The sequence below is a fragment of the Parus major genome, chromosome 5, assembly GCF_001522545.3.
Source record: "Parus major isolate Abel chromosome 5, Parus_major1.1, whole genome shotgun sequence".
NCBI lineage: Eukaryota > Metazoa > Chordata > Aves > Passeriformes > Paridae > Parus > Parus major.
The window spans coordinates 47,019,426-47,043,702 of NC_031774.1; the positions used below are offsets into that span (position 1 = coordinate 47,019,426).

At 37.6% G+C, this 24,277-nt stretch overlaps 1 protein-coding gene across 11 annotated transcripts in view; it reads left to right on the plus strand.

Moving 5' to 3' along the window:
- The first annotated feature begins 3,636 nt into the window (after positions 1–3,636).
- Positions 3,637–24,277, plus strand: part of PPP4R4 (protein phosphatase 4 regulatory subunit 4) — a 64,296-nt gene continuing 43,655 nt past the window's right edge. For 5 of the 11 annotated variants that reach the window (XR_001521986.2, XR_001521985.2, XR_001521988.2 and 2 more), the window contains exons 1-2: positions 3,957–4,203; positions 4,731–4,804. Coding sequence is in view for 4 of the 11 variants with exons in the window: in XM_015629909.2 (XP_015485395.1) it covers positions 4,090–4,203; positions 4,731–4,804 (188 nt within the window). In the remaining 7 variants the exon portion in view is untranslated. Of the gene's footprint in view, positions 4,204–4,730; positions 4,805–22,122; positions 22,176–24,277 lie in introns of those variants that run through there. The other 6 variants (XR_001521990.2, XM_015629908.2, XR_001521992.1 and 3 more) reach the window with 5 other exon arrangements.

The following is a 24,277-nucleotide window of genomic DNA, read 5'->3' on the forward strand; positions in this document are numbered from 1 at the left end:
ACAGTTTCTAAGCAACAAACTGGAAAATATGCTAAATAATATCTTTTTCCTGCTGAGGTTTGTGTGTGCTACATTCCAACCATTGTTCTGAGGTAGATTCATATTTTTGAGCATGTTTCTTTTATATTAATCTTGTTACAGGTTTGCCTTGACATGGAGATTTTCTGCAGAACCACTGTTCAAGGCTACATTTTGACTTGGAGTACAAATGGAATAAAAACAATCTTGTTTTGTGAGGTTAAGGGATTAGATTGAACATCAAAATTGCATTTTTTAAGAGTCTGGTGGACTGTAAAAAACAATTCCAGTCAGAGGTCGCTCATTTGGAAATGGTGAGCGACAGCTGCTGCAGCTTTGGCTGTCTTTCAGTGGTGGGGAACAGACAAAATTCTGGATTGAATTTCTGCACAGTTCAGGTGCTGAGTCCTGAGCAGAACAGTAATTACACAGTACATAACCTACACTGTGTACGTTATGAAATGGTATTTATTTTTCTTTGGACTGTTAAGTTAGGGAAAATGGGAAATGAAGAATGATTTTGGGTTTTTGGTTGTTTTTTTTTCCCCCAACATAATTAAAAAATACTTCACTGATTTTTTCCTTCTTTTTTTTGGTTTGGCTATTGCATATCAAATTCTGGCTCTTAATCAGGAGCACACACATTTTGCCTGAAAGCATTTCTTGGCACATCTTTCTGTATTCCCCAAATCCCAAACCAGTTCCTTCCTTCAGCTAATTCAGGCATTGCAATACATTCTGAGACCTCACAAGTTTTCACTTTCTCTGCAAATAGCTTAATTTACAGGTAGATGCTTTTGGCATGTGTAACAGGTCCAGTAAGAAACACAACTTTTTCAGAGCAGTTTCCAGAAGGCAGACACCTAACTGCTAGGTGGCAAAGGAGAACTGTGCATCTGTCCAACCTGACAAATCACCCCAGAATGTTTAGCTAGAGTCAGAGAACCTGAAGAATCCTTCAGGTACAAAGTCCTTCCATCTACATTGTGGTTTTTTTTCTTCTGTGTTCACCTGCATTGAATTTAGAGCTCATTGCTTCAGACGGCATGAATAACACTCTCTTCTTCTGCTAGGTATGGGTGCCACTTTCCTGGGTGCTCTGCAGCTGTCTTCATCGAGGAAGGATTATTTGAAATCAGCCTGGTACTGTCTTTTCAAGGTTACACAGCTCCTGTTTTCAAATGAAGGTTCCAATTCACTCTGGATTTCACTAAAGCAGCACGAAATAGCTCTTGATTCTAATACAATAGCTATAACAAGGTTAGAACGAAGCTGAGAGTAGAGCTTTATTTGAGAGAAGAGAGGAGTGGAAAAGGGAGGAGCTGAAAGCAGCAGCAGTGGAAGGCAAGTCATATGTGACTTTAATCACAGATGAGAATGAGAGACCACTTGCCTGCAGGTTTATTATCAGAGGGGATTCATTTTTTTATATGTGGTTTTAGAACAAAATATGCAAGCTTTATTTTTTCTGTCAAATGTATAGGTCAAAATGAGATATATCTAATCTAATTCCTTCTGTAATCTTTATTCTAGTCCAGAAATATATTTATTGAAAAAAAAAATACTTTTTTTATTCTGCTTTTCACATTTCCAGGATATTTGTAGATCTCTTTGACATATCTATGAATTTTAAAGTTAATGAGAATCATATCTGCTCAGTTTCCTGGACTGAGTTAGGACAGTTTTTTAAAGGCAATAAGAAAGATGTTTTTCTAAATGTTTACACATTTATAAAAACTCTCTTCCTTAGTGGCTTACAAAATTTAGGTAAAATATAGCATGAGAAATCAACCTAATTGCATATTTAAACTCCATATTTTTCAGTCTTTAAAACTGAATTCTGAAATTCCTTGTTTGAAAACAGCATTGAGTTCCTATTCAAGGCATGCAAAAGAAAATACCTTTGATCTCAGAATATCTCTAAGATTTGTGAGAACTTCTTGCAAGGTGAAATAACCACAGCTTGGCTGCGAAAGCACTTGCAAAAGGATTTTCCTAACTAACTGTGTTTGGGATTGAGTATATTTTCCTTATACTTACCATTAGCAGAAATCTGCATGTCAGGATTCTAAATTTGAGGAGGGAGCATTGTCTAAAACTTTTTTTATTTTCTCCTGTAGAGCTAGTTCCTTACCTACTCTGAGAGAACTTAGGTTCAGTAACAGCTATTTATTATATTTGCTGTCTAATGATGCTCAAAAAAATTTTGCAAAGGAGATGTTCAAAAAAGTGTTTCTCATTTTAATTCGTCATCATGCCTTGAAAATTCCAAATGGTTTTAGTTTTCTATTACATAACACTTTAATTATTGGATTAGATTTTCCTGCTAATAATTCCGTTTTACGTTTGAAATTAATGGAGATGTTCTAATTTTTTAATGTTTTACTGGTTTATCTGAGCACAGGATTTGGCCTAACTGGAAGACAGAGAAGTAACACACAGGGGACCATGTTTATTTTTTGCTAGATGAAAGCTGAGGTACTTGCCAGTCATATAAAAAAAATTAATAAAATTCTGGGCAATATACTATATAGTATCATGTAATCTTTAGGATTTCTGGAATTACTTTTAATCTTTTATGAACAAAACTTACTTGGTCACATGGGCATCTCACAAGGATAAAAAAACATTGCACCCCCTCAGATAAGCCCTCGTGAAATATTTTCAGGTTTTTTGATTCCTGGTCTGAGTGTGATGTGTTCATATAACCATTGCAAAGGCCACTGTCCAGAAGTCCAATGAATAACGTTTATCAGTAAATGCTGGATCTAGCTTTGTGTGATGATTTTTGTCCTGTATGTATTTTGTATCACTAACCCACCCCAAAAGGACCTCTCTTACTTTTTAAAGATTATCTGTGCTTATTTGTACACGAATCACGTAGTTAGCATACTTTTGAAAAAAACTCTCTCCCTTCAACCCCAAGTCAATCCACATTTGTAATGGTAAGGTCAAGGCATCCAAGGCCTAACTGCATGTATCAGGACAACTATCCGTGTGGAAATCTGTGCTGCTGCTGTACGAGTGATGTGTAACCTGGGTTTACAATGTAAAAGGTGAAGAATTTATGAAGAATAAGAATTTATCAAGAATGTTAAGTGACGACTTCGTCAGAGTTGCACAATTTACTGCCAAAGAACTAATTTATTTTTTAAAAAACATTAATATAAAGGCGTTCATTGGGGGGAGCACCCTGCTTTGGACTTTTCATTAAAAACAGCACTTGTTATCAGTTTCTCCGGTGTAATTGTGCTTTGACGCAGCTGTGAGACGGGCGACACTGGTGCGGGGTCCCAGCGCCGCTGGCACGCCTTGCCCCACCGGGGCGCGGAGGTGCCGCAGCTGTGCGAGGGAAGCTCCCGGAGCGCCGCAGGCCGGGGCAGCCCCCGCGCGGGGCCGGCCGCTGAGGGGGCCGCGCCTTCCGTGCCGCCGCTGCCCTGCCCCGCGGAGGCCGCGGCAGCGCCGCGTTGCCGCGGAAACCGGCTCGGCTGTCTGGGGCTGCCCCGGCCGGGGGCTGTGGCGCTCACCCGGGGAGGGAGCCGAGGGGCTGCGCCGCGGGACGGGGGCGGGGAGCGTCACTGCACCGCAGCGACCGTCCCTCCTCCCGGGGCGGGCGGGGAGGCGGCACCCGGGCGCCGCGGCCGGGCTGCTCCGCTCCGTGCCTTGTCCTCCGTGCCCCGCCGGCGAGGAGCGAGCCCGCAGCCCAGGGCTCCGCCTTGCCCCTCAGCCGCCCGGGGACACCCCGGTCCCCACGCCCTCGCTGCGAACAGGACTGGCCGGCGAACGAGGGCAAACTTGGCTAGAAACTCCCGCCCGCCGAGGCACCGGCGGCTGCAGCGGGCTCTCGGGGCTGCGGGCGCCGGCCCCGCCGCCTGGCCGGCCGGGCGGAGCGGAGAAAGTTTGCCGGCAGGAGGCTGGGCGGGGGCGGCGGCCGGCGGGCGCTGCCGCAGTGTGTGCGCCGAGCCGCCGCTGCTGCCGGCCGCGGGAGCGCCCCGGGGCTTCGGTCCTGCCGCCCTCGCTGCGATGTGAGGCTCGGGGACAGCGTCGGCTGCCGAAGGCTTTAGTTGTTACATGCGCCCAATAATCTTCTCCAAAATGGATTTTAGTCATAGCAGTCTTTTTGGATACATAGAAGACCTGCAGGAACTAACTATTATAGAGAGGCCAGTACGCAGGAGCCTGAAGGTATATACCTCGAAAAAGAACGCTGCTTTAAAATCCATTTTAAATTGTATCTGTTTTAATTATGCACAAATAAGTGAATAGATAGTTTTTCTGGTTGTTTTTTTTTGGTGGGGTTTTTTTTAGTTCGTTTTTTTTTTGGTTTTTTTTTTTTTTTTACAGCATCAGGATACAAAACGCCAGTCATTCTATAATAAACAATCTCGAATTCTATAGAGCAGGGATTTCATGTTTTCAGCCTGAGAATATTAAGATGGGAACAAATAAACTAACTTGGGTGTTCAGATTAATTTATATGCTACTTGTTTAATAGTGATAGTGTCTGACTTCAAACTGTACTTCTCTGACATTCCATCTTTTCCTAGTGAAAGATTTATTTGATTAAATTTGAAATGTTGGCTAGAGGTTTCATGAATAAATTCAAATTACTCGTGAAGCCAGCCCTGTAGGGAGAAAGGGATTGTTTTATTATTTAAACAGTGAAATAGTAAGGCATTGTAAACTCATAATCTCTATTTCACACTTGACAGACACCAGAAGAAATAGAAAGATTGACAGTTGATGAAGAACTCAGTGATATTGAAAGGGCTCTTTTTCTACTCAGGTATTTCCTAAAATGTTGCTGTGTAACATTGCTGACCATTGTGTTTACATGCAGCTTTTTTAGTGTTTTACTCTTCACTCCTTTAATTTTCTGTCTATTAGTTCTTTTACCTTCAACTATGTTAAGCATATAGGCAAGATAGGTACTGTAATTTTTAAAAACTCACCCTATAATGGGATTTCTGTGTACATGTATAAGAATTTCTGAGCTTTTAATACACTCCTCACCAGCACAGAGTTGTACTTAATCATCTGTTCCCCTACAGCTGATTTTGCAAGATTCACTGAATGTTAATGTTATTAACACAAATAATTCAGGGAGTTCATACTCTAAGCAAATATTCACTCATGGGCAGGTAACACAGGCTGGTATCAGAGCTGTTCTAACATCCTGTGTATGCTTGGACTTTCAGAAGAGAAAACTTCAGAGATTAGTTCTGTAGTCCTTAGAAATTACTGTAGAAGATACTGTGTTAATACTTCCCTCTGTTCTGGTTTTCTTCGTTTTACTTCCTTCTTCTTGTTGAAAGAAGATTTATTTGCAGCTACTTGAATAACTTAAATTTGGTAATTTAAAATAATGGATCTTTCAACTACTGTGTAAGTCATCTTTGAGAGTACAAATGTTCTGGGGGATTTTGAGTTGAATATGCAATTTTAAACAATACCTAGTAATTGGAGAACCAGCTGCAGCTCCCTCTCAGTTTGCTTATTCTGCTATTTTAAGTGCTTTTCTAGTCTATGCCTGTGCTCAGTATTTAGAATAGATTTCTTGGTGATATAATTTTCTCTTTTCGGGGTTCATGGCATTATTTTTAAGTTACCATTTTTGTCCACAGATACTGCTTTTGATACTGACTTCTGTTTATGGTTTGGATATTTTTTTCTGTGCTGAAATTTATTAAATAGAGGATTTAAAAACTTGCTTTGCTCTTAGTTGTTGTAATCAAAGCAGTCTGTTGACTGTAGGGAAATTCAGAGGAAACAGTGTGCATGTGGTACTTATCACTGAAAGAATGTGTATCCATTCTGGGTTTTATTCACAACAACCAGCATAGGTGATTTTTATTTTTTTTTTTCTTTTCCAGTGTGGTACCAAATTTCTTTGCTCTATTTCCAGTTAGAGATCACGTTTCCAGCATATATGCCCTTACCAGATGATTGCCTTTTTAAGTGGCAAAAGGTTCCACTTCATATCTTTCATCTTAATTGCTTTTCAACTTGGCCTTGACCTTCTGCTGACATCTTTATCTGATTTTCTCAAGCAGCTGTTCTGGAGACAGAACATTCTTTTTCTTTTAATGACACTTTCATTTTTTCCTCTGCGTTGTTCTCATTGCTGAAAGATATATTCAACTCTGCTTGATAGGCTTTTTATAAGGTGGTCTCACTGTGCAGGTATGTTAATACAATAATCCAGTGGAAGCTTTTGCTGTTGTATAGCATATTGCTGTCCTTGTACTGAGTGGAGTAAAAGCAGAGTTGAAAAGCTGCCTGTAACCCAGTAGCACTTTTTATGTAATGTACAAGAATATGCACTTTTGGCTTGTCAGGAATATTTCATCTATTTTAATACAATATCCCTGCCTGTTGCTGTTTGATGGTAATGACAGTCCAGTCTTTCCATGCCTCATTTTCTCACAGATGTATTGTTCACTGTCCTTCAGGTTGTTCCTTATTTGGGACCCTTCTTGATCTTATCCAAAAAGCCACTGCCTTTTCTGAAAATCTGTCTATAGAGACAGCATTGCTAAGATTGAAACAAATTGTTAATGGCACCTTTGTTGTATCCCATTTGGAAAGGACAGTGTTACCTCCACATACAATGAAAATATACAAAAACAATAATGGAATGCAAATCTCTCCCCTTAAATATCTACAGATAACATCAAAATACTACTTTTGTCACAATGTCTTTTGTACCGTAATTTGCTTGTTGCACTCTAATCTGCAAGTTGAAGCTTTTACATGTACTGAGGTATTTCAGTGTTGCTTGTACAGTGTAATGGAGTTGATTAATACTGACTGAAACCTTCGTGTGCTACAGCAAAGCTAATGTTTACTAATGATTTTCCGGGAAAGTTCAGAGAGTCTTCACATTTTAAAGACTTTCATTCTGAACAAAAAAGCTCACCCATTTTTTTCTCTTATCGCATCCTTTTCTTCTAAAACCTCCCCCAACTTCTCCTCCCCACCCTTGAACTTGGATTTGCTTATATGCAGAGTTGTCGTATGTTTACTTGATACTTGTTTTTAGAAGATTTTTGCTCCTGAAGTCTTTTACTATAGTAGTCTGAAAATGGGTACATTGAAATCCAAGTTGGAGAGGATAGATTTTCTTTTTTTTCCCCTTGTGACTGGCTCTTGCTTACTGTATATATGAGAAGGTATTAATTTCCCAATTCTCAGAGTTTCATCAGCTACTCTCCTTTTACTTCTGTTCTTTGCTTCTGATTTGTCACTAGTACTGCAGAGTTTGTGGCATGGTCTTCTACTTCTTGATATTGCACAGTGAATTGTTTTTGCTCATCTGGTATGTATTTGTAACCATCTAATGATTATTTTGTATTTCCACACTGTCTTGTCTGTGTCTAGTCATGATGTATGGTCACAGATTTTGTAAATTTCTGTTCACTGTGTTCTCTTAAGTATGGTGTAATTATATACCTGCAAATGTTTTTAGCACATGGTAAGTACATTGGTACATTGAACTTGTGTGAGATCTCAGTTCCATTGGGATAATTTCATTGTAATTGTTTTTTTGTTGCTACTTACCATAATTTGGTTTCACATTCTTAAGTGATAATTGTAATTTTGGTAATCCTGAAAAGTTAATCTCTCTTATTATTTCTAGTGAATGTCTTTCTTTCAGTCCCCCCTTTTCTGCTAGTACTATTTTTCAGATAACTATGTAATGAGGTAGATTGATAAGAAGATCTAGCTAAAGCTGATAATTTCTAATCACACTGATTTTCAGATAAATCAGGTCTTTGATTTGCTACATCATGTGGATATCTAAACAGTTCTGCAAGCAAAAGGAGAGGATATAGCAGCTCTTCTGGTGGCTAGGGTTACTTTAATATGACTTGAGCATAAGTGAGCTTCTGCTTTAAATCACTGATGCCCAGAATACTTGGCTTTAATTAGGTAACACTCTGCAATTAGAATGAGCAAGTTCTTATTTAATAAGAACGCGGTAACACAGTGGATTGTAATTTATTTTAATCTCATTTAACCTTGATTCTGGTAGAGGAGCTGGGCTTCCTTAGACCAGAGGCATTTATGAACTTCTTGAAACCAAATGGGTTTAGGGACTTAGGGAGGGAGAGGCATTTGAGTATCTCAGATCCATGTTTTAGAGCTTCAGCTTGTGTGTTTGGTGGTTTCTGGAGCCTCTAACAGGAGTCATTGAATAGTTGTATTCTGTCTGTGCTTTGCATAATGCTGGCCTAACAGAAGAACAAGGACAGCAAAATAGCTGTGTGTCTCAACCAAGTCATTGTCAAGATTGATGGTTTATCATAAAACTATCAGCAGATCAGAGGAGCTGCCAGAACACACTGAAGCAACTGAATAATTTGCATTCCATCTCAGCACAACCTGACCTCTACTAGGACAGTGGCAATAAGCAACCTCAGGGACACTAATTTTTATTTTTATTTTTGCTGTGAACTTTTGCCTGTAATCTTAGTTTCTATGTTTTCTGATGCTTGATTCATGTTATTACTTACATTAATTTTTCTTACTGTAGCTCACTCTTATGGTATACAGCCCAAAGTAGGTATTCTTTGCCTGATGAGAATATGGTTCTGGATGCTTACTGACATGTGCACTGCAGGGTAGTTTTTTTCCTGAGGACTTTTCTGATAGATTTCCCTAGGGCTTTTACATTGTTGTGTGTACTTTGTATGATTTTGTATTCAGCTTTTTTTTTTATTTTATTTTTTTATTTTTTTATTTGTGCCTGCTTAGTGTTAAAGCTTCCAGACCTTGACATTTGTGTCTTACTCAAAATAACAGGGAAATAATGAGTTATCAAGTGGAAGATTGAATCATTCACCCTCTTGGGAACAAAACCTTTGTTTTTGGAAAGATCCTATCTATCAGTGTAGAAAACTACACAATCCCTTTCTAAAACATTTAACACAGTTTTTGAAGACACAATAGACACAATGCTCTGTCTAGATTGGAAAGAATTCAGTGCCTCTAAACTTACAATAACTTGAAAAGACCACAGCAACAAGAAAAGTGGTATTTCATTGTACAAGCTGTCCTTGATGAGCTAGTGCATTCTCAAATTCCAAACATCTTTTAATACATTATATGTTGTTGATTGTGAATGCCAAGACCTCTACTACTTAAAAGTTTGTGGGTTTTTTTTTTTTGTCTAGTTTTTAGTGTTGGTGTTAATTTTGGAAAATTTAATTTTTCTGTAGGTGCAGGCAAATCACTTAATTTGATTTTAAATGAAAGCTTTCATTTACATGTAAATGAAGTTTACATTTAGGAGTTGATTTTTTGCATTGTATCAAATTTTTTTTTGGTGTTACATAATCATGAAAACTGGCCACTCTATTCCAATTAAACAGTTTATGATCCTAATGCATACATGGTATACTGAACAGTCCGGCTGTAATGCTCAGCATATTGGAAAATAGTCCTTCCATCTGTCCTGCCAAGCTGTTAATATCAACGTAAAAGGTATTTCTTCATTTTCCCCGTCTTTTAATTTTCAAATTGCAACTTAAGTTTTATAAGTTTCATTCTGATTCACTTAGTTGGACGGATTAACTATTTGTTTGACCTTGAATGTGTTATGCAAATAAACTAATGAGCATAAAATTGATTCTTTCACCTTAAAGTAAAAGGTGTGCCTGTAGACTCCAAAAGTGTTGCTAAGTCACATACTTTTATTTAAATTTAGATTTGTGTAAATACTTCTGTTAATCATATTTGTTGAGTTGAAAGTGCAGCTGAGGAACCAGCTGTGAATATACAGAGCAGAGTTAATATAGTGCATTGAGAAACATTAAAAAAAAAAGAGAGAAAAATCTACATTTCAGTTTTCTTTCTCAGCCTACAGTGCAGGAAGATGGCAGTGCCAGTCCTCTCCCTATTCTAGTGTTTGTGCTATGTTTGCCCTTTTGCCTGCATAGTACATTGGGGACTTTACCTGAGGCAAACCCTGAAAATGATGGTTAATTTTAAAACTGATAGACTATGTGGTCCAGGACTTTGTATACATTAAAAAAGACCTATGCCAGCACAAAGGAATTGAATAGCAGAATGGGAACAATGCTTGGGAGGGGGTGAAATGTCTGAGACTTTGGCTGGTTTATGGTGTTGTTGAAGTTACAGCTTCCTGGTGTCTTGTTTCACAGACAAGCTAAGCTGAAAAAAGCTTTCCTGATATCAGAGAGGAGCTCTCCTCTCTGGTTTCATTATGTGACTGCATGTTACTGATAAATTTTGTGTATCAGTACTGATGTTACTGCAGCCACACAATCTCAGATTAGCATGCTAATTCTAACAAATTTTTTAGATGCTTGCTTCCAACGAAGTGTGAAACAAAATGCAGCTGCTGATAGCTGGTAGATGACTCTTCTGTCAATAGCAAACCAGATTTAGTTCTTGTTTTAGTTCTTTGTCTAATTTTGAATGTATACTTTGAATCTGTGAAGTAAATTACTGGTTGAAATGACCAGAGAATAGAAAGTATCAGCTGTTGTTTATATAACATAGCTTTTGACATAAATGGTCTTAAAAGAATCATTAAAGATGGAAAAGACCTCTAAGGTTATTGAGTCCAACCTCTGGATAAACACCACCATGTCAAATAAACTGTAAAAAAACCACTAAGTGCCATGCCCAGTCTTCCAGGGATGGAGAATCCACCACTGCTCTGGGCAGCCTTAACTACCCCTTCAGTGAAGAAATTCTTCCTGATCTTCAACTTGAACCTTCCCTGACACAGCTTGAAGTAATTTCCTCTCGTCCTGTCACTTATTGCCTAAGAGCAGAGGCTGATCCCCACTTGGCTCCCAACCCCGTTCAGGGGCTATGGAGAGTAATGAAGTCACCCCTATGCCTCCTCTTCTCCAGGCTAAACACCCCCAGCTCTCTCAGCTGTTTCTCACAAGACTTGTGCTCCAGACCCTTCCCCAGCTCTGTTGCCCTCAATGCTCCAGCCCCTCAGTGTCTTTCTTGTCTTGAGGGGCCCAGAACTGAACACAGGATTTGAGGTGTGGCCTCACCAGTGCTGGGTACAGGGGGACAATCCCTGCCCTGCTCCTGCTGGCCACACTACTGCTGGCACAGGCCAGGATGCCATTGGCCTTCCTGGCCACAGCTGGGCACAGCTGGCTCATGTTCAGCTGCTGTCAAATGGCACCCCCAGGTCCTTTTCCATCACACAGCTTCCCAGCCACTCTGCCCTGTGGGATTGCTGTGACTCCAGAGCAGAATCCGACACTTGGACTTGTTGAACCCCTCATACCACTAGCCTCAGCCCATGGATCCAGTCTGTCCAGATCTCCCTGCAGACACTTCCTACCCTCCGGCACAGTGACATTCCCACCGAGCTTGGTGTCGTCTGCAAACTGACCTTGATTGCCTTGTACAGATAATCGATGAAGATAACAGGGCTGTCTCCAGTACTAAACTCTGAACACCACTAGTGACTGTCTGCCAAATGCATGGAGCACCATTCTGGACCACCCTTGTCTGCATCCAGCCTTCCAGCCAGTTTTTAACCCAGCCGAACAGAACCCAGAACAGTACACCCATCCAAGCGGTTAGCTGTCAACTTCTCCAGGAGAAAGATGTGAAAAACGGTGTCAAAGGCTTTGCTGAAGTCCACATAGCCTATAGCCACACCCTACACCACCCCTACATGGTTCACTTGGTCATAGAAGGGAGATCTGGTCAGCGTGAGATTTGGAAGTCTGCCTGAGCTGTGATGTGTGAGAGCAGGTAGCTCTTCCTTGTATGTTGTCTGATTCTTCTTTGGAGATGTCAAATATATTTGTGTTTCAGAGCATCTTTGCTCATGGCATAATAAAGAGAAACTAGGTGTTTGTAATTCAAAAAATATATTTTTGAATGTCAAGCACAGTTGAAAAATCTGTGGGTTTTCTTAACTTCTAAACATTGTTCTGTTGTCCTGGGAAAACCTTTATCATCCTCTCCTAGAAATGTTTGACATGGGAAATATTTAGCTAGATATTCCTATATTCCTTTCTTTCTGCATGATGGATCCCATACGTAAATAGCATGTTGCCCAGCAGGAGAATGAGTTTCTTTTGTTATTGTTTGGATGAGCACTGGCATTTAATAAATAAGTTTAACAGTTGCAGTTCATTTTAGATGTCACATAATTAATGTATAAATATAATAATTCTTTATTTCACCTTCCTTAGAAAGTTCCATGTGTTTATAAAAATATTTTCTGCACATAAGGAGCTTTTATTTGTATTGCTCAATATTACTAATTTAAATTTCATCATTTGCCTCATTTGGCAAGAGATGATAGTATTGGAGTAGTTTTTTTCAAGACCTGGAAATGCTTCCAATGGAAATTCTATGAAGATGTAGATGGGAAAATGTAGTGCTTTGTGTTAGAATACATCAAAAGTACAGACTCTTCAAAGAGTAGATTAAGCTGTCTATTATGGCTAGTCTGAATATGCTTTCACATGATGGTACCCTGTAAAATAATGACTGTTGTATGCCAGTGACCAAAACACAAATCTCTAGCCAGTTTTTATAGAATCATTGAATGGCTGGGGTCAGAAGGGATCAAAGGTCATCTAATTCCAACCCCCTGCCATGGGCAGAGACACCTTCAACTAGGCTACTTTGCTCAGGGCCCCATTCAACTTGGCTGTGGATGCTTCCATTGTTGGGAACTCTGGGCAACTTCTTCCAGTGCCTCTCCACCCTCACAGTAAATAATTTCTTCCTAAAACTCGATTTAAACTTACTCTCAGTTTGAAACCATTTCTGGTCGTCCTATTACTGCATGCCCTTGTAAAAAGTCTTTTTTCAACTTTCCTGTAGGGTTCCTTTAGGTATTGTAAGGCTTCTGTAAGAGGCTGCTCTCTTCTCCAGGCTGAACAACCCCAGCTCTCTCAACCTTTCCTCACAGGAGAGGTGCTCTATCCCTCTAGTTGTCTTTGTGACCCCTCCTCTGGTCTCCTTCAAACACACTGGTGTCCTTTCTCTGCTGAGGAACCCTGACCCAGCACTCCCAGTTGGGTCTCATGACAGCAAGGTGAAGGGACAGAGTCACATTGCCTTCCTGGCCATGCTGCTTTGGATGCACCCAGGATACAGCTGTCTTTCTGGGGTATTGCACAGTGCACATTGCCAGCTCACATCCAGCCTCTCCCTCACAAACACCCCCAAGTCCTTCCTAGCAGGGCTGCTCTGATCTGTTCATCCCCTGGCCTGTGTTGATACCAGGGGTTGCCCCAGCCCAGGTGCAGCACCTTGCACTTGTTCTTGTTAAACCTGATGTTCCAGCAATGCTCAGCTTGGTGTTGGTAGCAGATTTGCTAAGGCTGCACTCAATCCTTTTGTCTGTATCATTAATGAAGATACTATATCACACTGGTCCCAGTACAGACCTCTCAGGGACACCACTCACTACTGATATCCATCAAGACTCAGCCAATGACATCTGTCCTCTTAATGTGAACATCCAACCAATTTCTTATTTACTGAACATGTTTTTCTTGCAAATTCCTTCTGGTGTTTTGAGGACCACATTGTTGTAGGCATGGGGAGCCCTTCATGTGTCATGATATGATGTTTCCATGGCCCTTCACTCTGACTGGATTTTGCTAGCACAAAGAAGAAACAGAAGTTAGTACTGATTCAGCTACTCTTTCCATAAAAGCAGTTTAGTAGCATGCACCACCACCTGTCCCAAAAGTCAGGGTACTCTGAGACTCTTCAGAAGAGTGACTCAGTGCTGATATGCTGATACACCCGGTATTTTTGCATTCAGGGCTGTTTAAAAGCTTTTCTGTATCTCCACAAAGCACAGTAGATAGAACTCCATTATATATTGGTTCATATTGCTACACTGTAAACTTTATGTGAATGGAAGTTGTTTTACTGAGGTTACATTCTGACTATAATTTTGGGACTTCAGGAACTAGGACTGCAGTCTTGGGCCTGTATCTGTGCCTTAGCAGATACGCTATGACAGAAGAATTTGGAATGAGACAAGAAATAGCTTTGTTGAGATTTAAAATTAATCCTGCTCTCTAGGGTAAACTTGTATAATAGCTCATTTAGCTATTTTTAGAGTTGACTTTAGTAATATTAATGTTTTTGTACTTGTTCCACCAGCTGGTACTCTAAATGCCAGCACTGAGTTAACTGGATTTTGTCAAGCTTTGGAGCCCAGAGCTTTATGTCACAGGAAACAAAACCAGGGTCATTTAATCACTTATACAGATTTTTTTTTCACCGTGAAAACAGAATGGAAATATAGACAGTCCTTGAGACTAAGCATCTCAAAGAGGTCAACATTATTCATTGAGAAGTTCTCCAGCGTTAGTAGGAGCATCTTATTTAGTCTTTTAGGGATGACTTTTTTTGTAAAAGAGAAGTTCTATTTAGTTCTTGAGGACAAACAGAAAAGGAAATTGGAGTGAATCTATAGCAAAGGCTTACATTGACATAGTCTGGAAAAATCTATTTTTATTTATTTTATTTAGTAATACTAATACAATTAGTATTACTGCTAAAGAACCAACTGTTTTAATTATACACAATTATAGGACTCTGTACCTGAATAAGAAGGTCACTTTAGATATGAAAACTGAGGCCAGAAGTAGCATCTCTAGCCAAAGACAGTCATGTCCTCGGGCAAAGATTTTTAAAAAAAGACCAGTAATACAAAAGCACATCGCTGGGAATTTTTCATAACTGAGTCGTTCTTGAAATTCACCCTTTGAGTATTAATGTATTACTGGCATTCTTAATATCTTGATTCTCCTCTCCTTCCCTGCAATATATCTTTATCTTCCTAGATCAGGTCATGGATGTGTCTGCAGTCTGAGCAGTAAGAGTATCATTTGCAAACTTTGAAAACCAGGGCTCTCCTAACTCCCTAGGCCTAAGTCTGCTAAAACCAGTTTTACATGGCCATCACTTTCACTGCAGTTTGAAGTTGCTCCTCTCTCCATGAATAGCCCTGCTGTCTCATGGAGACTCTTTGACAAGATGGAATCCTTGCCTTTGAATGCTAATTCCCTATGGCCTATCCACTTTTGTAAATGGAAGGAAAATGTCTTTCTGGTTTAAGAGTGATAATTAAACAGAATGAAGAAAGGGACAAAGAATCACTTGAAAACTTCTGCTAGATCTCCTGGATACATCTGTCTGAGGCTTTTTTTGCTGCTGCCTGATACTTTCACATAAGCAGAAGGTAACAGATGTTTCACATCCATGTTATTATTTGAATGGACTCTTGATGATGCAGGTATTCTTACTTAAATTATTCTATTTAGCTTCTTTTACATTTATAAAAATGTTTCTGTACATTTTTCTTTGTAAGACATCACCCTATAAGGAGTTAATGTTGAGAAATAAAAATATCAGGCTCTGAATATGTCCCTGTATCTTGGTAGCGGTTGTTCCAGCAGCAGTTTTGTTTATTCCATGTTACGTGACTGTGGGTTCTGAGAATGTGTGCAACTGTCATGTACAGAGTAGCTGAGTCATTCCTTGTCAGTTGTATCAATTCAGAGCAGGACCAAGTATAATTGTGTGCTTTACTGAACTCATTAACTGTTGTTGGAAATGTCTTGCCCTTCTATCCCTTATATATTACCTTTCCTAACAGACTACACATAGGCAGTACTTAGTCATTGCATAATACCAAAACTGCAGTTGCTTTGTTTGCAGAAACATATTACAGTGTGTATTTAGCCTCAGTGTTTCTGTGTAATGCTTACTTTGACATTATTCCACTTGTTCTTGAATTTACTATAAGAAAGTCCGATTTAGGCAGTATATAAGCAGGGATAGATGAACTGGCATGAATGGAATTGCAGCATTTTAAGTATGTGTGAGTCCAAGTTTATATAGTAACAGAGGCTTGTTGTAAGACTTCAGATTTTTTTTTTTAAACTGACAATGTTTGTAAGATTATATAAATGAAGGTGACACACACTGCTAAATCAATATAATGTATAGTGGTGAAGAAAGGCTGCAGTCTTAAAGAGCATAGTCTTACATTCTTTCTAATTGAGAAAAAAGTAATTTATGCATTCTTCTTGTCCTTACCATTTTTAAAGAATCATCCAGTTGAAGAGAATACATCTGATTTGGAAACAGACCAATACAGTATTTTTTCCTAGGACATTTTTCTTGTAAGTTTTTAGAGTTAAATCTCCTATTTGATTGTGAGGAAAAAAAAAAACAAACACTCAGAATTTTTTTCTTTCCCCAGTCTATCTTAAATCAGAATTATATCATTTGTTTTTAGTTTTTTAAATGGTAAAGCAATGTAACTTTAAACAAAATTACATAAGTTTCCACAGGGTTTTATGTGACAGTTCAAGAGAAAACATATAAATAGGAAACCTTAGAGAACTTGGGGTTTCTTTTGTTTATCGAGGTAGCTTTGTGTCCAAATTGTCAATTATACCTCTAGTAAAAATTCCACATTTTTTGAAGTAAAACCAGGAAATTAATTTGGGTAGGTATCAATCAGCTTCTCCCTCTCCCCACCTCTGCTATTGTTGAACAACAAAGAATAACATTAAGCACTGCAGCCACAAATTTATGCTATGATTAAATAAAGTTTGTTCAAAGCTTCTTGTTAATTCCAAAGCATTTCTCTTTACCAGTTGGAATAGACCAGGAAAGTTGGATTCAAGGTGCTTTCAATTGTATTATCAAATGCATCAAAGCATTTGATAATACAATTGACATTAACAAGCTGCACAGCAGAAATGATGTTGCACTCAATAATACCATTGCATTTTGCTTGCAGTAGTTTATGCCTACAAAATGGGATGAATTACTGTTTATCTGTGCTGTATGAGAAGTGCAGCTGACCAGCTTGTGGTCAGATTTTCTAAAGTAGTATATACTGGGATTTTTTTCCCTCCTCCTCCGTGAAATTGCTTGGTAACTTCTGTTACCAAGAATGTATTGAGAAGGCTCAACTAGGGACAGAAAGAAAATGCTTTAAACATGGTAATTTTATTTTTGTTGTAAGTAGGGATAGATTGTATTATTTCTGGCAGAATAAACATTTGTAGAAGAGAAATGTGAAAGGCATCTGCTTTAATACACTTTTTTACATCTTAATATTGCTTACATTCTTGGGCAGGCTTGGAGATAAAAATCCTGTCTTTAAAGGGAAAAACAGAAAAGATGCCATTTTCACTGCTGAAATTGTAATTGAGCTTTTTGAGGGGGAGGATTTATGTCCATATTAAATAGCAAAACATGAGTCATTGCCTGATTGCCACTCACACCAAAATTATTCTGTTATAAACAGTTAATCTCTTTTATGTAATTTTATTTCAAAGCTCAGGATTAGAACATCTATTTCTCTGTCATTTTGGAACTAGAAGTTAGTTAGATTATAGTTATATAGATTATGTTAGATTCAGGGTAAGATTTAATTTTATTTTTGTTTTTTCCAACTGCAGCAATTGATAGCCACTAAATTAATGGAGAAAATAATGATAGCTACTTAAAATTAAACTGCTTCTTTACAACAGGTTTTAACCCAAGAGTATGTCTATTTCTTCTTGTTTTTTTCACCATGTAAAGCAAACTTAAGTGTATTTTGATGGTTACTTGTAAATTCTTTTGAACCCTGCATGCTTATTGTATTGCAAGAAAATACTTGCACCATGAGTTTGTAATAATTCATTAGAGGCATACTGGTATGTAAAAATCAACTCTTATTGCAGATAAATACATTTGTGATTTGGTCACTTAAACTGTCACACCTATTTGAGAATGATGTGTTAGAGGGTAGATAGATCAATAAAATTAATATTCAGATTTTTGTATCTTACATATTTAGGGAAAATTTGAGGGCATTAGGTGAAAACTTCTTCAGTGTCTCATCTTACTTTCTCATTAAATGAAGAAGTTGGTTTTCATCTTTTTAAATGAACAGTTAGAACATAGCAGCTTTTGGTTCTATTTGGTATAATGTCCCACACCTGTAAAACCGATGAGCTGAAAAAGATTCTAACTAGAGTTTAGTACTTGATAGATCATTTGAGATTTTCATGATTGAGTTTACTGCTTTTTGGTAAAGGATGTGAGTATTTTTCCCCAAATGTTATTCCTTCCCCTTTCTTACTTATGTTTTCTTTGCCCTCATTGCTGTGACCGAGAGTTTGCCTTAAGCTCATTGTTTTCAGGGGACTGCATGCTGAATACCAACTGAGGTGGTTTGTGTGATGTTTGTAAAGATCATGTTGGTCCAATGGATGTTGTATAGAACTTCAGAGTTCTTTATGCACTAGAATAACGTTGATAGCTTAAGCATGGTGGGCTGTGTTTATGGTAAATTCTGCCAGTCAATATCCATTTGCATGGATGTCTCTTCAGATAGCTAATAAAAGTATTGTTCATGCAAATAATATATTGTGTTAATATTACACCATAAGCTTAGACTAAAAATTTATTGTCCCAAACCTTTTAGTGATCAGTTAATAAAGTTATTTTTTAGAGGAGGGCAGGGGAATGGCATGCAAATATTATTATATCAGTGGATGTTTTTTAATGTAATTTTTCTTTTTCTGTGTTACATTTTCTTCCGTAGAATGATATCACTGTAGTAAATAGATAAGCCAGAAATTCTGGAGGTTAACAGTGGATATAGGCTGAGAAGGATCTATGCAGCTGAACATATTTGAAATACATTCAAAGGAAAGAGATATTCTTTTCTTCAGAGATGATTCTGGACTAATTTTAGTAAATGTGGGTGGAATTACTGGTAAATGCTTTTGTTTATTTTTTCCATTGCAGAACATTGAACTCTTTCTGGGATAACTGTACCACTAGAAATAAGTTAATATGACTATGTGAGGAAAAAAATTGTGTAATAAAATGTTATTTAAGATTATTGTAGTGAATTTGAAGATAGGGAGTGCTACTAGGACTACAGTTATCTAAACATAGTGGAGTAGTGTTGTGGATTAACCCCAGGCAGCTTCCAAGCTCCATCCAGCCACTCACTCATTGGAGGAGAATCAGAAGGGTAAAAGCTGGAAAACTTGTGGGCTGAGATAAAAACAATTTAATAGGGAAAGAAAAAGCCATGCACACAAGCAAAGCAAAGCAAATTCACTGCTTCCCACAGGCAGGCAGGTGTTCAGCCATCTCCAGGAGAGCATGGCCCTGTTGTGTGTAATGTGACTTGGAAAGTGAAACACCATTGCTCCAAATGTTCCCCCCTTCCTCCTTTTCCCCCACACTTTGTAAACTGAGCATGATTCCATGTGCTCTGGAATATCCCTTTGCTCAGTTTGGGTTTCCTGTCCTGTCTGTGTCTTCCCCCAGTCTACCATTCATCCCCAGTCTCCTCCCTAGCATGGAGCAGAAAAGGCTTTGACTCTGTGTAAGCCCTGTGTAAGTAACAAAAATATTTATTTAATATTAACCCTGTCTTCACCACAAATCCAAAACACAACCCTATACCAGACCCTGGAAAGAAAATTAACCCAACACAAACCAGCACAGATAGGCAGGAGGATTCTGATGGTGTGCTGATAATAATTTTATGAAGAATGCAGATGTAGATTATCTGTGTGTGTAATGCTCATTTTTATCTAGTGTTTGAAATTATTTTGTCATCTGGAAATTTGAAAGACTTGTGTCACCACTTCAATTTATTTATTGTGTTAATTGTATGACCTGGTTTGGTTGTCCATTCCAAGATGGAACAAATCTTATGTTTGTTTGAGAGTCATGACTCTAACTCTTGTATTTAATTAAATAGCTGAATTTTATCCTACTTTCCAAAGTGAACATAAAGCAAGTAAAACACTTTTTTGTTTGACAGAACATGAATCAGGAACAGCTTGAAATTGAAGCAGTTTTTAGTTATTTGTATATTTACCTCAGAAAGCTGCCTTTGAGCTGTGGTTGCTTTTGTTATGTGAGAAAGCAGCATGGGAGTCAGCTGTCTGACGTTGTATGCTGATGTGTGGAATTGCATCAGTGTGAGGTAGCTGTCCAATATACTTGAAAATATGAATATTACTGTGATGTATGCTCCTTGAATAATAAATAGGATGTGAACCAGCAAAGCTTTTCCACTTCCAACTTGTCTAAGACCTAGCTCTTATAAGGAGTAAGTTCACTGTTCTGTGTTAATTTTCTGATTATTTTTTTATTTTGAGTCATCAGGTCCTTTGAGTATAACAGCAGTAATTTGGAAGAAATTTAACATGAACTGTTGGAAGTTACTCAGAGCCCACAGTTAGAACATAACCTTAGCTTGTATTATTAGATCTGATGCCTATTTACTTAACAATATCTATATAAAATATATGTAAGATATCTAGTTATGATTTTCTTGCATATGAGGAAAATGCTGTGATCAAAAGCTTCAAATCCTCTCTTTATCCTTTTTTATTTTTACTTTGTTGTGGCTTTTCATTCAGTCACTCTGCTAATACTTTCATTCTGTTCTCAGCGTCATTTATAGTGTCTCTATAGGTCTTTTACATTTGCATTTTCTTTTGATCCAGTCTCTGTGATTTTGGTAAAAAGGGCTGGTCAACTCATGTACAAAATATGTTTTGTTTACCATTTGTCTGTCTTTTACTGTTAGTATGATTTTGTTATGGGGATTATAAGCCTATTCTAAGAAGTTTGAATTTTTTTGAAGATTTGTAAGAAGTTCTACTTGTACTTCTTTATTTGTACTTTACTTCTACTTGTACTTTAGTTCTTAAAAGGCTAGGGTTATTCAAGCTTTTATTAGTATTCTGGTCTTCAACTCTTGCATATACAGAAAGGTCTTTTTTACAAAGCCAAGCAGATATAGGCAGAAAGACCAGTAAACAGTTGCTTTCCTAACATTTAATGTGTTTTTCTTAATAGCATGCAGAGGAATTGCAAGTGGATTTAGCGTAGCATAATTTGTTTTTACATGATTGAAAAGACTCATAGCAAGGGTTGAGGTGAAGTGGCAGTTTCTGTTAGAGCTGTCAATAAATCTTGAAAAAAATAAACAATTTTTTTAGACCTGTGAGTCAGTTTAGAAAGGAGAGGTTGAAATGTACAGCTACAGCTTTCCTTGTTTTTTAGAAATTCTCATCAGCTTCTACAACTATTAGATTAGAGCTGCTATGAAAAAAAAAAAGTATGGAATTGATACAAGATGGAATATGCTATAGTCAGAAAGGCTGAGAAGACGTGCTAGAAATACATGTAGTAATAAAGTGGGAGTTTTGGTAGCTGTTGTTTATAGTGCTCCACATAGGCCAGACCCACAAACTGAAGAAGACTGTTAAGTAGATTTTAATACTTACTAAGTCATTTAAAGTTTTTCTCTCTGTGTGTTTGAAGTATACTGATAGAAAAAAATAAGACTGGAGAATGAAAAGACATCCTGTGTCTAAATTAGACTATAAGAAAAATTTAGGTCAATAGAAGTAATTTACCCTTCTAGAATTCAGTTAGCATCTGTGGTTTTGTTTGTTTTTTCTTTTCACTTTTAGTATAGAAAAATTACAGGACTTGTACTTATTCAGAAGACTTCTTATAGCACGTAATGCATGTTGTGAACATGACAAATCTTGTTGAATGTGAAAATTATAAATTCTGGGTCAGTGAATGAAGACTGGCAGAATGAAAGATAGTACCAGCTCCTAGTAAATTTTTGCTATATCACCTAGGAATGGGAAATGGCATTATCTCAATCTTGAAGTAAAAAGACTGGCTTTATTTTCACATTCAGACTCAAAATAAAAAATTCCAAAACGAATTCTACCCAGAACCCATACAAAATGCAATATGTGTTTTAAGCCCTCTAGGGAAGAAAAAACATCTGTCTTCTAGGAGACTGTAATGTTGATATTGGGATAATATTTGAGAGGAAAAATGTGTTCCTTTGAGGCACTTCTCACATTCTTGAAACTTTTCTTAAAATTCAAGGGAGAAAAGCTCAGTGTTTACTCATAAGAATTAATGTATAAACTCATAGAAACTGATGATATTAGGAAGAAATTATTGTGTCATCATAATGCATTTATTTTGGTTCAGAAACAGAAAGGGCTATCTGTATGAGTTAGACATTCTCCTTTCTCTCTTTGACAGATATTCAACAAGGAAACAGAAATAAGAGACTTCAGTTGACCAAAGCTATCCTGGTAAACAAAGTTGCTGTGAATATAGATCTACTATGCAGCTAAATCTCAAGTTTCAGTTCTCACTTTAATTACAGTAGAAGTTTCACTTGTAGTGGTACAAGTTCAGATTATACTAAAATCAGATTAGTTTCTTCTTAATGAATATATAGACCATGTAGATTTTATTCAGATATGCTCTGAAATGATCATGGCCACATATATCTTAAGTAGAGGATCAAAATGAGAAAGTGGTTTTGAAAACTAGATTTTACTTTAAAAGGACTACAATGTCAATTACAAGGAGATGCTCAGCCTATGATATTATTAGGACTTCTGATATCTTGAACATTGTTATTATTATGGAGTTAAATGTTCAGATTAATTTTATTCTTTCTTGTTTTCAGCAAAGTTATAGAAGCCTACAAACAAAGTTTCTTAAAGAACTTAAAGAAGTATCTCTAAGTATCTTCTCCTAATTTACTCTGGATTTATTGCAGGTTTACTCCCTTGTAATATATAGTTTCAAGTCTGTGCTAATAATTATATTGCTCACAACTCTGTGTTCAACTGAGGACCTTAGAGAAAGTTACTTTAAAAAAATGACAAATCTTTCCATGGGACAGAGTATATTTATAATGTATTTGCTACAATAAATGTCAAAGAGGTGTTCAGACACTCCTGTTACGTAATTGCTGTTTAAAGAAGTATAATTGAAATGTAAGCATACCTCACATGAAATAAAAGGAAAGTTACTGCTTTACACCAGTGTAAAGAAAGATTTGTACTTTTAAAGAAAATACTAGATTGTATTTTGTCCAAGGAATATTCCCTTCAGAATAAAATGAAAACTAGTCATAAAATGACACATCAATATGTGTTTTCAACATATTTTTGTAATTTCTAGATTTTTCCCCCTTTTTTTTGAAAAACCTAAAATTATTAAAAGAAAAAATTTAAACCCAAAAACCCCTCAAAAAAAATCAAAAATCTTATAAGTGTTAGTTTTTATTAGCAAGAGCTAGTACCTAGAAAGAGGTGTAAAAGGTTTAAGTCTGTGTCTACCTGTCTGCATAGGAAATATTGCTATATAAAAGTCTTCACAATAAATTAAAGGTGATTCTCAAAAGAAGTCTTGTGAGCCACACAGTTTTATGTTATTGAAAAAAATATTTATCTGAATTTCTAGTTTGCCTTGGCAGCAGTAGATTGTACAGGAAAACAAAAATCCTGGAGGGAGAATTGAAATTGGATAATTCTGAAAAGGCTAAATCCTGTCAGATACTGAGCTTTTATACAAATAGGGAATTAATTCTAGGATTTATGAATCCCAGTCACAGAATATTTTAGGTGGTTGGGGAGCCCTGGAAGTTATTTAGTACAGTGCCCTGCTTAAAGCAGAGCCAGCTTCCAAGCCTGATGCCATTTGATGTTAGATCACATTACTCAAGACATTGTCCAGATGAGTTATGAATGTGTCCAAAGATTCCCACAACCGTGGACACCCTTTTTCAAGTTTGAGTGTTTGTGAATTTCATTTTCCTAATACTCAGTTAGTTACTGAATACTTTAATTTTTTTTTTTAACTGTGGTATTCTAATCCCTCACTCATTGAGGTTGCTAAATTTTTACTTCTGTCTTCAAAAAATTCAGATTTGGACCAACACAGAACATGATATTTGCACTGAAAATAGTGTCACTTAAGGGGTGTTAACACTGTAATTCCCTGCAGGCATTCATCAGAACTTCTGTTTACACAGAGCACAGACTTCAGTGGTTAATTCCACAATGGCCATTTAACAAATCAGTTTTGCCAAACTGGTGCAGTTAGCCACAGAAAAGCCTCCACACAAATGGAGCTCCAGTTAGAGCTTGGGTAAACATTGTACCTCAGTCTTCCTTTCAGTACTGTATTCTGCTCCTGCTGTTGTGTTTTATAGGCTAGTGTGAATGAAGGAGAGAGAAATGTAAATCTGTCTTCTCTTTTTCAAAATCCTTTGTGGTAATACTGTCTTGCAGTACATCCTGTGACTAATTTTTCATGCTGCAGAAATTGTAGTCCTTCCATCCATTTCCAGATAGAAATGTTTCTAATTGAGTATGCAGGGACTTTAAAAATTTCCTTT